The 15,471-nt window shown below is 44.2% G+C and overlaps 1 protein-coding gene across 10 annotated transcripts in view; it reads right to left on the bottom strand.

Annotated features, from left to right (window-relative positions):
* Window positions 1-15,471, bottom strand: part of ELMO1 (engulfment and cell motility 1) — a 527,802-nt gene that overhangs the window by 22,821 nt on the left and 489,510 nt on the right. For all 10 annotated transcript variants that reach the window (XM_045792846.2, XM_045792847.2, XM_087860896.1 and 7 more), the window contains 2 exons: window positions 10,214-10,326; window positions 709-816 (listed from right to left, as the gene is read on the bottom strand). In XM_045792846.2, the coding sequence (XP_045648802.1) occupies window positions 709-816; window positions 10,214-10,326 (221 nt within the window). The remainder of the gene's footprint in view (window positions 1-708; window positions 817-10,213; window positions 10,327-15,471) is intronic.

Below are 15,471 nucleotides of genomic sequence, written 5' to 3'. Positions count from 1 at the left end.
CTGCATGATAATGATGGGATACACTAACCTATAATGAATAAATGTGAAATTATTTTGGGTCGCAGTGCCCGGGTGGCTCAGTCAGTTGAGTGTCTGCCTTTGGTTCGGGTCATGATCCCACGATTCTGGGATCGAGTCCCACGTCAATCTCCCTGCTCAACAGGGAGCCTGCTTCTCCCTCTCCCTCTGCTCCTGCTCTCTTGCTCACTCTTTATCTCAAATGAATAGATAAAATTTTATTTTTTATTTTTATTATTATGTTGTGTTTGTCACCATATAGTACATCATTAGTTTTTGATGTAGCGTTCCATGATTTATTGTTTGCGTATAACACCCAGTGCTCCATTTTTTTAAAAATCATTTTGGGTCACCAGAAAAAGACAACTGACGGAGTCAAGTTTATATCGTCTTTGCTCCTTGAAACAACACCTGGAAAGTAGTGCAAAAGTGGATGTCTGAACCCTAGGTTTACGTCCTTCAGGAAAGATATGTGAAGATTCCTTCTGCACCCTCCCCTCTTCAGTCCCAAATCCCTAATCCATCAGGGTCTCATGCATGATGAGAATGTGCAGGCTGGGACTGAACAAGATGAGACATGCCCAGTGGGTTGTCTAATTTGGGTTGGTAGCTTTCCTGCATGCTATTTTGTGACCAGGAAGCTAAACCAACCACCCAAACTCAGTCCTCCTACACAGGAGAGCCACTTACGTTTGTCCTGCAAGGAATCGTGGGGCACTTCCCCCTGAGGACTCTCTTCCAAGTCTCCATAGTGTAGGACCTTATGGTTGGGTGAAAGTCGACAGTACCAAAATTTGTCTGAAGGGAAAAAAACAAAACAAAACACACACACAAATTTATAAGGTAAGTGATTCTGATTTCCAAAAATATCGACAAATTTATTTCCTAATAGTCTTGCCTAGAAGAACAAGCAAAGCGTCTGATTTTAAGTCTTCAGGAAGGAAGGAATTCTAGGGCCCTGGGTAATAAGTCCTCTTTTGATGTTGATGTTTAGTTAGCACTGTCCTGTTAACCACTCAGGAGGTTATTAAATCCTTCAGGAATAATGGCACCAGGTTTTCCAAGGTGGTGGTTTCCAGAGGGTTATTTCATCAGTATCTGTAATGACTATGGGAATGGACTCCTTGTCCATGTAGGCCTGGCAAAAGTGGGGAGGGAGATGTAGAAAAACCAAGTTTCTTGGAACTCTTCTGCTTCCACAGTCTTCTCTGAGCTGTTAAGACTGTTGAGATAGCTGTGTGCCATATCTGAGTTGGTACACTAGACCCCCACCCCTGGGACTAATACACATCGATTAATCCAAGAATGAATTGTTAGGATGCTAGTGATACACACAAGGAGTGGAATTCATGAGGAAATCATCTTAAAATAATTCAGGGATTTGGGATGCCAGGGTGGCTCAGTCGTTGAGCGTCTGCCTTCGGCTCAGGTCATGATCCCGGGGTCCTGGGACAGAGCCCCACATTGGGCTCCCTGCTCAGCTGGGCGGGTCTGTTTCTCCCTCTGCCCCTCCCCCAGCCTGTGCTCTCTCTCTCTGCCCCCCTCATGCTCTCTCTCTCTCTCAAATAAATAAATAAAATCTTTTAAAAAATTAAAAAATAAAGTGATGGTGAGTGTAATAAACCTGTCCCACTGGGAGAGATTCCCACCCCTTCCTGCCAGGATGTCTTTCTAGGGCAGTTCCAGAGACTCCTCCTTCCAATCATATGAGACCATTCCTATGGGAAAGCCTTGTTTATTCCAATTCCAAAAGCACACTTCTTCCTATCTCACAGGCTTATACATTTTTATTACATTGGAATGCACGGCAGGTTAAGTTGAGGGAGTTATTTATAAGAATGACCCTAAGGCCCTGGTCATGTCTATTTCTTTGTTTTTGTCTTTTTTTTTTTTTTTAAAGATTTTATTTATTCATTCGACAGAGATAGAGACAGCCAGCGAGAGAGGGAACACAAGCAGGGAGAGTGGGAGAGGAAGAAGCAGGCTCATAGCAGAAGAGCCTGATGTGGGGCCCGATCCCATAACGCCGGGATCACGCCCTGAGCCGAAGGCAGACGCTTAACCGCTGTGCCACCCAGGCGCCCCTCTTTGTTTTTGTCTTAAGTAAAAAAAATATTTTTAAATTTCAGGTGTACAACATAGTGATTCTATACTTCTGTATTTTACAAAATGGTCACCACAATAAACGTAGTTACCATCTGTCACCATACAATGTTACATCGTGGTGTTTCTCATTATTTGCCACAAACCTTAGGTAAGCGACTTGCCCTAGCACGTGTACTGTGAATAGTTACTGAAGGAAGAGGACTCAGGATACTCATGAGCCCGGACAGTGTGGAGAAGCCAGGGCTCTCTAATGACGGCCCCTGTCTTCATAATGCTACTGTCCCAATCTCTTGGCACAGTGCCTGGCACATAGGAGTAGCACAGTTGGTGTTGGCTAAATTGATAAATGAGGACCCAAGGGGACTTAAGACACAAAGCATGTATGACCTTGAAAGCATCTATGACCTGTAAGCCCCTCTGTGCAGTTACACAGTTGGCGAACATGGTGGCCTTGGTCAAGTCACCTCATTACTGCGTCTACAAACGTATTGTTTTGAAACTACTCTGATCAGAAAGTGCTCCGTAACATTGTAAGGAAAGTGTTTTCCTATCCAAAATTGCCTTTACTGCAAAACTTACGTCTTAACTTGGACTCTTTCAATAGAAAAATAAAGTATTAAAAATGGAAGGAAAAGACACAAAATGAACAAAGAAAACGCCCAAACTTGATTCACAAAAGCAAAATGCCTCTGTGATTCCCATCTTCCTCATCTATAAATAGAGTTTGAGAATTCTTGGATGTAGTCAGAATATGGCAATCCATATAGTTTAAAAAGAATCTGAACTCTGCTGGAAAAATTTGAGAGGAAAGGAAAAGTTATTTGATGGCTAGGGAAACATCTGGCATTGCTCAATTTTCAAAATCATGTTATATCTACACATACAACACAGGTCACTTTCCTGACAGACTATTTCAAAGGGAGAAAATAAAGTTACTCCCTGACTAATCTACAGTCATTTCAATTAGGCAAACATATAATCACCAGTTCTCCATGAGGAGAACACATTTGGGAATCAGACTCGTGATGCACAATAGGAACTGTGAATTGCAAAGGAGCAGGCGGTGCTTTGGCCATGACCATCAAGAGTGCTCTCGGGGGGCCTGCATGACAGGCTGTGTCGGTTCCTCCTCCCCAAAGGGAGCTCTCACCTTACCTAAACGGCCTGCTGAGACTGCGCAAAGTAGGCTGGAGAGATTTACTATGAAGCTTCCTTCCCCTGAGACATCGGCGGTGGGATTTTTTAACTAAGTGAGCAACTGATGGGTCACAGAAAGCTGGCAAGGAAGTCGGTGAGCTGTGCACTGGGACACGCTGGTCTTATTCTGAGTGAGGACCCACACTGTTCTTTTCAGGGGTTCCTCACTTCTTAAGCTGGGATAAGCTCTAGGGGTAACGGTAGTAACGTAAAGCCCAAGGGCCAATATGATGCAACCAAAGATCATTCATTGTCAGGATACTGGCGGAGCATAACAAAATTGAAGTAGTGCAGATATGCTGTGAAGTAAAATGCACGACTCATATGCGTTTGTAAGACTTCAAGAATTTCTGCTGCATATGCTTTCAAGGGACGTTTTCTTATCCAACGAATATTTGCCGAGTGCCCGCCATGCACACAGCACTCTACTGTGTACAGCAAAAAATTACCAGGGTGAAAGGCAGACACGAGAGACAGAGCCAAGAAGTTCGAGGATGAGGAGCTCCCTCGGTTCTTGGTGGCAACTGAGAGAAACATGGTGGAAACGCTTGTTTTCCTGGTTTGGGAAGTACGCACAGGGACTCAGCAACTCTGACTCTATGGCAGGGAAAATAGGAATAGGGAAGGTGTCTTGTGTGGTGTGTTCTTCCTTCTACTCAGAAACTCTGAGAGAACAGTGGCTATTTATCAGGGTTCCTGCAAGGAAAGCAACCACCGTCTTTGCAAAGTTGTGGTGGATGTTCGCTGAAGAGAAACACAAAAAACCTCCTGGAACCCCGCTGTAACAGCCTGCGGTGTGTGGCTGATCGATGTCCTCCTACCTCCGGCTAACTGCTTTCCTGTCCTATATGAGCTTCTCTTTCTCAGGCCACTACTGAAATAGGGAGAGAGCGAAAAGATCTGTACGTCATGCATGTAACCAATTGTTCCATTCCTCCCCATCAAACAGCAAGTCTTGGATGGATGACGACACTGGAGACAGGGCTGAAAAGTCTTGGGGAGGCTGTTTTGACTCATAAACAAAAGGGTAGATGCCATGACAGGCCCTTCTCCTCAGTATAAAGCCTGGAGTCGTTAGCTCGGGGAAGGTTTAGAGGCATCATAACTGGTGTGTGTCTGTCTCAAGGACAGTGGAACTGGCAGCTCCGAGCGACAAACCAGGCCGGCTCGTCGCGTGAGACAATTTTTGTGTCAGCCAGCAGCAGCAGCTTGATTTGCAGTTTTTTATGGTAAGAAAAATGTGTATTTCTTTTCAAAACCCAGCATGATGTTACCAGTTCCTCAAGCCCTCTGGGCAATGAATGAGTGGATTGTGTCACTAAAAGCAATTAGCAGGAAGCAGTGAGAACATTATCAAAGATTGCTTACTAGCATTTAAAGAATAAACAGGAGTTAATATAGGGGTCTTCCAGTCAATTACAAGTGTTAGCACGTTAATAGCCATTTCCTCATTTTCCAAATTAAAAAACTGACAAGATGGAGACAATTGTGTGCTTCACTTTCTTGGTCTGTCTCTGTATGAGTGCGTGTGTGTGGGCGTGCATGGATGTGTGTGCACATGTGTGTGTGTGTGTGTGTGTGTGTGTGCAGGATCAGAGAGAAAAGCTGGTTTCAGAGCTCACAAGACTGGTAAGGTCTCCAGGGCTGATTAAAGCTATTCCCAATGTCGCGCAGATCATTACTGAGCTAATAACCACGGACAACTGTTAATTCTTGCAGCACTGTTTGAAAGAACTTTCTGCAATGACAGAAATACTCCATAGATACTTATCAAATAGTAAGAAAATAAGTTTTAAATTGTATTTTAGTTCAATTAAATGAGCCATAGGTAGCTATACCCAACAGTACGACCGACCATTAGTCTTCAGCATTCAAGGCTAGAGACACGTCTGGGGCTGGCCAGCAGGACTGCAGGGCAGTTGGGCAAACTGAATACTAGCTACCATTGTTGAGTGTGAAACGCTGGGCGGGTAAGTGAGACACAGGGCACAGCAAGAACGGAGTCTTGATCGGCTCTGCCGAGGACTCACGGGGACATCTTTGTCTTGGGTGCAAAGCCCCCAGTTGGCAGGTGGCTGCTGGCCCAGGGAGCCCTGAGAGTTCTGTGTTTGGGAAGCAGGTGGCCTTTACTGAAGTAAAATCTTAGAGCACTTCTGTTAGGATTTTGGAGCTTTCGTAGGTTAGCCTAAAATGTGCAATATCTTTAGTGTGTTCAGTTCTTTTTCCTGCCTAGGCCTGAAGCTTTCCGAGTCATAAAACACGAGGGACCCCAGCCATGTTTTTAAGGGGAGATGTCTTCTTTGAGGTGATGAGATACCAGATTGCTCTGTTGGTCCAGTAAAGGAAGACAATGAATATAGACAGAGACAGAGGTCATCCTGCCTTCCAAATCTTCATTGCACTGGAGAATCTTTAGAACGAGGGATGGTTTTCTGATTCTGAATTCCGGCCCCCTGCAGACTGCTGCTTCCTTTCACAACAGAAGATGACTCCAGAGCTCCAAATCCTTTCGAAGATGGTTTGGTCTAACTGCTGCTTTGGAGTCATAGAGACCTGGGCTCCCCACCCGGCCCTCATACATCAGCTAAGCAGCCTCGGCCAAGCTGTAAGAACCTTAGGGATCCCTATTCCTGTTTTGTTAAGTAATGTTAATTACTATCTAAAACATATATAAAATTTCCATTTCTGCACCCTGCACAGAGCTGGCTCACAGCTTTTAGCATCTTCCTGTGCTTCCCATTAACAGTAACCCCTCTTGTCCACTCCTGCTTCCTTCACCTTCTGAGAACAACGATCATCTCTTCTTTTGAGCTACTGGAAAGTACGTTGTCCCTGAAAATCAACTGGATTTTCTTCCTTTGAAAATATGTGATTTATCCCATTTTTTTAAATAAAAATGAATTATGATAAAGTTTAATTAAATAGTAAACAAAAATTTCAATGGAGGATAGAGGAAGAAACAGCCTGCTCTTAGGGAAGGTTCATTTGGTTACTGTGCCTGAATATACCAGTTGGCTCTAGGTTTTCTGAGAGAACGGAGAGACCAAGGTAAGGTAGATCACCCCTGGCAGTGACACGGAAGCGCCAGTTCCTCGGGGCACATGCTTTGCTCGCATCCAAGTTCCAAATTAAGTTTGCCATGTTAGTGCTTAGAGAAGGTTGCTGTGTTACTGCTCAGAGAAGGGATGCTGGCCAACAAAATGGACAATGTTTTCAATGAGAAGCAAACGTTTCATGCGATCATTTCTTGTAATGACACTCCAATGTGTAGCCCTGGGCTCTTACCAAGAATATTCAACATGAAGGATCCTGAAAGACTCTAATCTCTGAAATATAAGGAAAATAGGGAGTAGTTCCTGATCCTGCAGATTCTCACGATGCAAATAATGGCTCTACCATAGACAACTTCTGGAATTTCATCTGAAGTCGGTTCTGCAGAAGCCCAGAGGACACAGAAGCAAGCCAATCGATCTCATTGTAAAGGAGTCTGACAGGCACCTTAGCTACTCTGTGGTGGGAACAGAATGGAGTGAGGTTGGTATGTGACATCCATTGCCACTCTCCCACCTATGTTTAAAAACCTATATTCTGAGGATCTACAAGCTAAAATTAATGCTAAATATCACTAAAGCATATTTGACGATGTGCAAAGCACTCTACTGACTGCTATAAATGCAGGATTTTATTTAACCCTTACTTACAACTGACATCACTTGGCAGATGAGGAAATAGGAACACAGAGCGATCTAGTAGGTTGCCCAAGGCCACCCAGCTAGCGAGTGGGGAAGCAGGGACTTCAATGCCTCTTGATGTGTCTCACATGACTTACTGCCTCCAAGTTCTAATGTGGCCAGAATTCCTAGAAACCCAGATTTGCGAATATCGACAACAGTCTAACCAAGTAGCAGAGCTGCGAGTGAGGCAGGCAGAAGGATGGGTAGGTATTAACTTGGGTCTTCTAGCCAAATATGGTGTGGTAAAGGACTCTGTCTGCTCCCCTGCTTTCTGGTTTTGTGGGACAGAAAGCTTTTTCATATTATCCCCTGTACAGTTAATGCTTAAATCGGGCTCATCTGTATCTGACTCACTGCTGAACAAGTTTAAATGGAGTGTGGCCGCCATTCCTTTATAATTCGCTTGCTCTTTAACCTGGGAGGGCATGTGTCTGTTGCCTTCTGAGAGCTCCTGTGGAAGTACACATCTTTCGAAGGGATTAAAATGATTTTACGGGGGTGCCTGGGGGGCTCAGTCAGTTAAGCGTCTGCCTTCTGCTCTGGTCATGATCTCAGGGTCCTGGGATGGAGCCCCGAGCCAGGCTCCCTGCTCAGCAGGGAGTCTGCTTCTCCCTCTGCCCCTCCCCCTGCTCATGCTCTCTTTTACTCTCTCTCTCTCAAATAAATAAATAAAATCTTTTAAAAAATGATTTTACGTCATATCCTCATTAATCTGTGTAAATCTAAGTGGAATGTTTCAATGGGGTGGTAAGAAACAAATTTCATCACCGTCTGCTTTGAATCCCTACTTTTATGCACACAGATTTTAAATCCATTTACCAAACACCAAAAGGCCTTCCGTTCTGCACCCAGAAGGATAATTTTATATTAAACACAGATGGCCAGCCTCCCTATGGAGCTTAACTAATGAATTCATAATCTAGGTGCTAATATTTTTTTGTTCATTAGGTAATTCGTTTTTACAAAACTGGAAAAATTTACGGATAATGGGCTAATACTTCTTAAGCCAAAAGACTGTCATTATTATATCTAGAAACAGTATTAGTCTAGTAGAATCTTATCCATTTCAGCCTAGAAAGGGAAGACTCATGGTAAAGTAGACTAGAAGGTTAAGCTGAGCTCTTTGAATTACGTTCTGGAGGGTTCTAGCTAGACATCAGTGGAGGCGTTGGATGGTATGTATCCCTGTGCCGTCTCCTCTCTCCTCCTCCCACTTCTATGTCCTTTGCCCATGCCAAGTAAATAAAAACTTTATAAATCATCTTATGGGAGCAGTATGTCCTGACTATTGATTTTTCCAAAGGTGGTGAAGAGATCAAGCATAGAATCGACTATCTGGCTAAGTGAGCTAAGAGATCATCTAGTCCAATTCTCCCACTTAATCGATGGGAAATTGTAGTCCTGAGAGGTCACGTGTCTGTGTAAAGGCACTCAGTTGGTTACTTAGAGTTGTGAAGCCTCGAGTCAAGTCTACTCACTCCCAGCTCATTGCTCTTCTCCTACACAATCTCCTAGAAGAGTAGCTACTACCCTTTGTTGTGGCTTTCTGAGGGCTACATTCATGATCACCTTCCCTCCTCACACTAACTTCAGGACACAGGCACTGTTATCCCCATTTCTGATGGGGAGACTGCCCACCGTCACACAGCTGGTTGGGGGAGAGGCAGGACTGCACCATTTCATCTGGCCCCAGGGTTCTTGCTGTCACCACCATGCCACACTATCTTCTGGAAAAGCATTTGCCCTGATGACCAATGTCTAGATGCAAGGAATGCGGTGAGAAAGGAGGGAGCTGCTCTCCCAACGCCAGCCTTTCTCAGTCCCAGCTGGAACTCAGCTCTTATTATTATCCTACCCATTGTCCTCTCCCCTGAGGCCCCTTTGGAAGCTCAGTGCCATAGCTTGCCATCCTCCAGGAACAACCTACGTGTTCATTTCTCAAGGAAGTTCTGCCTTTGGAAGTTCCTTAACATGATTTTTAACCGTAATATTTGAAATAGTTTGAATTTACTCAATATTCAGCACAAAGCCACTAAAGTAAATGGCCAGGGGAGGGGTTCGGCATAAACACGAAATGATGTTTGTCATTAGTGGGTGAGCTCTGCATCTGGGCAGAGCAGCCACTGATTGTCAGAAATATCTGCCAGAGTTTCTCCTGGGCCGTAACGGGTGTTCTTCCTGGTAGAGGTTCTACTGCTTAGACTCATTCCTGGTTGTCCCTCAATCTCGTCACCTCTCCCCAGATCTTATTTTTCAGTTTTATTTTCTGTTTGTTTAGAGGACAGTATGATATGAATCCTGTGACTCTGCAATCAGCAGCCTGTCAAGAGAGGAAGAAAGCAATCAAAGGACTTTACATCCCTGACTGAGAACCAGCTGGAAGTGCCTCCTGCCTCTTGGAACTAGTCTAATGGCACCCATTTGGACATGGTATTTTGGGATTAAAATTCACTGAGACAATTCAGACGTTCCTCTTGCAAGATTATGAAAACCGATTCTATCCCACCTTGGTTCACTGTTGCTTCTATCTCCAGATAAAGTAATTTTCACCTAGGAGGGAATCAGTATGGGGATTTGAGAATTATGGCCATCCATGCTGGAAGTTCCAAGATCAAGTCCAGCTATGGGGGCCAGCTCTCCTGACAGAAGAGTGAGTCATTAACCTATAAAAAAAATTTTTTTTAAATAAAAATAAAATGAAAGAAAGGGCCATAGAGTTGCTGGAGTATGAATCCTTGCTCTTCCACAACTTTGGGCAACTTATTTAACTCCTCAGTGTCTCAGTTTCCTTATCTGTGAAGTGGGTATAATCACAGGGTTACCTAGGGTTACCATGAGGATGAAATGCATTAAAATAAGTAAAATGAGAACCTGGTACATGGTAAGCTCTCGATACATGTTGGCTGTTCTTGCACACCTACTAGCAGACTTGTGGCACCAAAGAGCTCAGGTGGCTTTTCAGTACCATGGGTCTTCTGGTAATTCTTTGATTTTCCCCAGGTACGCATGGGGAGTCAGAACTTACCTGGACTGCTATACCTGTTCTGAGTCCAATGCTGCAAGGCCTCCTCTTAAACCGGCACCCATGCGCCATGCTTCCCCATGGAGCAGGCCACCGCTCACCCTAGCTGGGGGCACAGTGGCCCCAGACACAATACCTTGCCTCCGCCGGCAGTTGAGTTTCCTAAAGCAGGTCCCTTCTACAAGGCGGTTCAGGCGTTGCTGCTTGATCAGCTCCAAGATTTCTGGCTGGATCTTCTCCTTTAGTTCCCTGTGAAGGACAAACACGCAGTGCACAGCATGCCTTGAGAACAGCGCCTGGCTGAAAGGGCATCCGGGCAGATGGGGCAGGGAAGTGCAAGCTGCATCTTCCCACGACCATCCCAATACCTCCCAAGGCAGTGCTTTAGAGAATTATTTATTAAGAGTTAGTGGACAGGGTTATCTGTTAAAACAACATTATAGATTCTCTGACATTTACAGAATACCCACCAAAGCACCAGCCGCTTCAGTGACGTTTTGCTACACCAAAGTCTCCTGAGAAATTTCTTCACTTGTTTCACAGAGCCACAGATATAAGGTCATGCAGAAACTCACTTGGCTTTGCCAGGACAATAAATCTTCAGTCACATGTCCCCCCCAAAAGCACGTAAACTCCCAGGCTACATTTGTGATCTGACCAAACAGCAATAACGGGCAGCCCTGTAATTACTGATTCCACAGCAAACCACAGGACCACATTTTGCTTTCCACTCTATCACTTACAAATGGGAGCAACATGTCATCCCCCATTCTAGCCCACAGAGATTGGGATAATGATGGGATAAATTAGGGATTATTTGCATCTTGAGTCAAGCTAATAGAATATAATTTAGTTTTAGATGTACTATGCCTTAAAGATATCAGAACAGAGAACAATTATTTTTAAATCTCTTTTTTTCTAAGAGCATAGTTTAAAAAAATTTTTTTTTAAGGATTCTATTTGAGAGCGAGAGAGCGAGCGAGCAGGGGGAGGAGCAGAGGGCGAGGGACAAGCAGACTCTGCGCTGAGTGCAGAGCCCAATGGAGGGCTCGGTCTCACAACTCTTGAGATCATGACCTGAGCTGAAATCAAGAGTCAGACAGACACTTAACCAACTGGGACATGCAGATGCCTCAAGAGCATAGTTTTTTGTTTTTTTGTTTTTAATCATGTGAAATTTTATGTAGTGCTCTAGCACTTGAGTCTAAGTAAAGCTAGAGTTGTTCTAGTTGATGCTGGACAGGGAGAACCTCAGTAGTGTTAAAGTATTGATTAGAACATAGATCTAGAACTAGGAAGACTAGGGTTTCGATCTAGACTGCACATGACTCACATTTCATGTAGCTCATCTAAGTCTCAGTTTCCCCACCTGTAAAATGGGGATAAGAATCTTTTCTGGGAAACTGCTGTGACTCCCAAAGGAGATGGTATGAATGCAAGTGCTTTATAAGCTCTGGGCAGGAATGCGAGGTTATTACTGAATTTGCTTTGATAATATTCTCTCCTTTCCTCAGGCCAACTCTCCATATGCCCACATTTCACTGTAGTCAGGTAGTGGTACCATCCGATTTTAGCTCAGCTAACATCCCCTTCCCACTCCCCCTCAAAAACCTCCAAGTTTTGGGAATACGTATTAGTGTCATTAATAAATGGGTAATATTATTTTCATTTTACAGGGGGGGGGAAACAGCTCACAGGGGTTAAGCATGGAACTCAATCTTCTGCATACAAACTGCTTCTATTTACATGTGAGATAAAGAGAATTAAAAAGTCACATCAAAGGATCTGGCCATCTAATGGGTGTGTCCGTACTCTGCTAATACATATTTTAAACTCGAATGGCTTCAAACCTCCTGCCATTTGATACTGTTGCAACTGAACATTTATAAAGCATAATATGGAGATCGAGCCCTAATAACACACCTTGGTACATTTGTAAAGCTCTCCTGTGCAGACCTCCAGCGTCTCACCTCGGGCTTTCAGATCACTAAAACTATTTATTATCAGTGTTCACCTTTTATAAAATGAACTTAGTATATTGCAACTTTGATGAACCCTGCTCTGAATGGGAGAAGAAGGTGGGGGGGGGGAATGCCAGGGCAGCCACATGTGACAATAAATCACTGCTCCTGACTTCCAAGGCAGGGTGATGGGGCAGAGAGGACAAGACAGCACCAAGGGATGGAGAAATCCCTGGAGAAAGGGTTTGGGAATTTCACTGATTCTTAGGTTGTGATGTATTTATACACAAGACTTTGAGTAGGCTAGAGTTGAATTACTAAAATGGAGATAAAGATGCAGGAAAGAGGACCAAAAGGAGGAAATAATTGAAAGTACTTCCGAGTCATTTTAGTCGATGATTCATGACATCTTAGTGTAAGACCCAGATGTGCACATCGTGACACACCCTGTTATGGAAACATTCCTGGGGAGGCACTTCCAGAGTACGTGAATAAGCTGCTCCAAGAGTTAGCTGTCCTTGTTGTGAACCCCACAGGCCTCCAAAACATGACTGAGCAATGAGAAAAAGAGGACAACTTTTCTTTTTTCTAAGTGATTTCCTCTTCTTTCCATGCAAATGGACCCACTTGCTATAAAATGCACTCGTATCAGGAAAACATATATAACACCTACATGGGGTGTCTGCAGATGAGGCTGGACCTCAGCGTAATCCAGCCAATAGCACCATGGGCTGCAACTGGGAATAGAGATTCTCAGTTTGGGGTCAATGAGGCCAAGGTATGGGTTCACTGCCTTTGTTTTGATAGATAACCTTCTAATTCTGTCTAAAGGCCTTGTAAATAAATAAAAGAAGGAAGATTAAAGGGGGTAGGGTAAATGAGTGTGTGAAGAGCAATTCCAGGTCCAGCACCATTTCTGGGAGACAATCTCAGGTCCAAGGCCAGTGAGACTAGAGCCACACACAGAAGACAGGCGGCACCACTGGACCGGTGAGCTGCCTCCCTGGACCAGCGATCTGCCCCACTCAGCTGCTACTAGAGTGTCTGCCTAGAACAGAGGTTGGCACACATTTCCTGTAAAGGCCAGGCAGCAAATATTTCAGGCTCTGGGGGCCATAGCTGTCTGTTGCAACTACTCATCTCTTCCATAGTAGAGTGGAAGCAGTCGACAGCAGGTAAACACATGAGCGTGGCTGTGTTCCAATAAAACTCCATTTACAGAAACAGGTAGTGAGCTTGATTTGCCCCAAGAGCTATCTATACTATGCCGACCTCTGATCTAAAAGGGTTCTGTGAAGACTTTGGGTGGGCTGAGGGACAGTGTCTGTTCCATGGCACTCAATCTGTCTTGACACCAGAGGGCCTTCAAATTCAGTCCTTATATTTCTTCTATTCTTTATATTACAGACTCAAGACTTTGAATATCCACTTTATGCTGACAGCTTCCCAAATTTATATTTCCAACATGGACCTTTCAGCTGAACTCCAAATTCATCAATCCAACTGTGAGACATGCCAGATCTGGATGTCTCACCAACACCTCAAACTTGACAGGTCCAAAGCTGAACTCCTGACCCCCTGTCTTGACCTCCTCTACTCCTTCTCTCCTTTGGTTGTTCGGCTCAAACAAAACCATGAACTGCTCCTTGACTCCTCTCTTTCTCTTATCCAATCAATCAGGAAATACCATTGTTTCTTATCTTCAAAATCTATCTAATCTATAGTAGAGACTTTAATCACTTGAATCATCTCTTGCTTGTATTATTGAATTAACTTCCTTACTGATCTCCCTGCTTCCAGACTTGCCTCTCTGGAGTCTATCCCCAATACAGTGAAAGAGGGATTATTTAGAAACCCAAGTCAGTGCACATCAATTCTCTGCTCAAAACCCTCCAATGGCTCCCAAACAAGTCCCTCCATAATCCACTCCCAGCCACTTTTCTGGACTCAACTCCTATTGCTCTCTTCCTTGTTTAGTGTTTTCTAGCCACACTGGCCTTCTTATTCATTGAGCACCCGGACCTACTCCTACCTCAGTGCCTTTGCACTGGTGTTTCTCTGTGCTGGAATACCCTTCTCTTAAATATACACATAGCCTGCTCCCTTAGTCCCTTAAGCATCTTAACTCAAATGTTTCCATCCCAACTAGAGGGATCTACTCTGACCACATTACTTAAGGCTGCCAGGTCTCCATTTCCATTATCCTGCTTTATATTTCCATTGTCATTATCCTCTTTTAACATGCTATAATCTTATTTACTATGTTGATTGTCTGTGTCTCCCCACTAAAATACAATCACTCCAGGGCGAGAACTGCGTCTGTCCTCTTCACGGCTGAATCACCAACACACAGAACAGTACCATGTACGTGGCAGGCATTTGATAAGCATTTGTCAAGTGCACTGAACACTGAAAATTGTGTACCTGACCAGACCATCCTGCTGGAACCTGCTGAGGGAAGGCCCTGCGCAAAGCTTGTGGCCAATCTTTAGTGAGGAGGCAGGTAGGCAGGGTAGGCGTTAGCCTGATTTCTGGCTCCGTTTTTACTTTTCCTTTCTCACTATACTTCCACTGTACCTTCTGAGATAAGGCAAGGCATATACAAATAGATTTATAGCATCAGTTTTGGCATTTACGTATCAACAGTGTGACAACATGTCCCATTCTGGTTATCAGCTAATGATAAGAGGGACCATTTCTCTGAGTGGGTATTATGTGCTGGGCATATATGCTAAGTGCTTTTCAGGCACTATGTCATTGAATCTTCATAACTGCATGACGATGTGGACACTTTAATCATCTTCTTTTTTAGATGTTAGAAAAACAGGCTTAGAATGGGTTATGTAACTTGTCTAAGGACCCACATGTCCAAGTAGTGGCCTTGGAGTCTAATCCTAGATCGGTTAGCTCCCTGGGTGTGGATTTTCTACCTTTTGCTACTATGCTTCACTGGTGTTTATCCTTGCATCTCTCCTTCCCCCAAGTATAGTGTTAAATGACCTGTTTTTGGACTGTTCAAGATTTTTATATCCATTAACTCGGATTAATTGTGTGGAGGGCCTTATCTTCCCTGTAAAGTCATGCTAAGTGGAAAATAACAAATACCTCCTCTCTGAAATAATCAGTCAAGAGCTAAGAAATACAACAGAGCTTCTTGAACCCACCAAATATTCCCCCCAAAATTTGCTCACACAGAGTGTGCATTTTTCCTCTCAGGAAACATAAACAGTTTATAATAATGGGACGTGTACCTCAAAGGATCTGTGGGGCACTTAGGTTTGCCACTGTGCTGTGTGCAGCAGGCACAGGGGGAGCCAGGCCATGGGGAGAGCGCTATGGGGGTCAAGAGGCTGGTGAGGGTATGGCCAGCAGGGTTCTGCATTAGCAGGCAAGCCCCAGCCAAGTCACTGTCCCAGTCTGCAAACTGAGAAGT

This window comes from Ursus americanus, chromosome 3 (assembly GCF_024610735.1).
Source record: "Ursus americanus isolate L20-20 chromosome 3, mUrsAme1.1.p, whole genome shotgun sequence".
NCBI classification, from domain to species: Eukaryota; Metazoa; Chordata; class Mammalia; order Carnivora; family Ursidae; genus Ursus; species Ursus americanus.
This window is presented reverse-complemented; position numbering and strand designations above follow the sequence as displayed.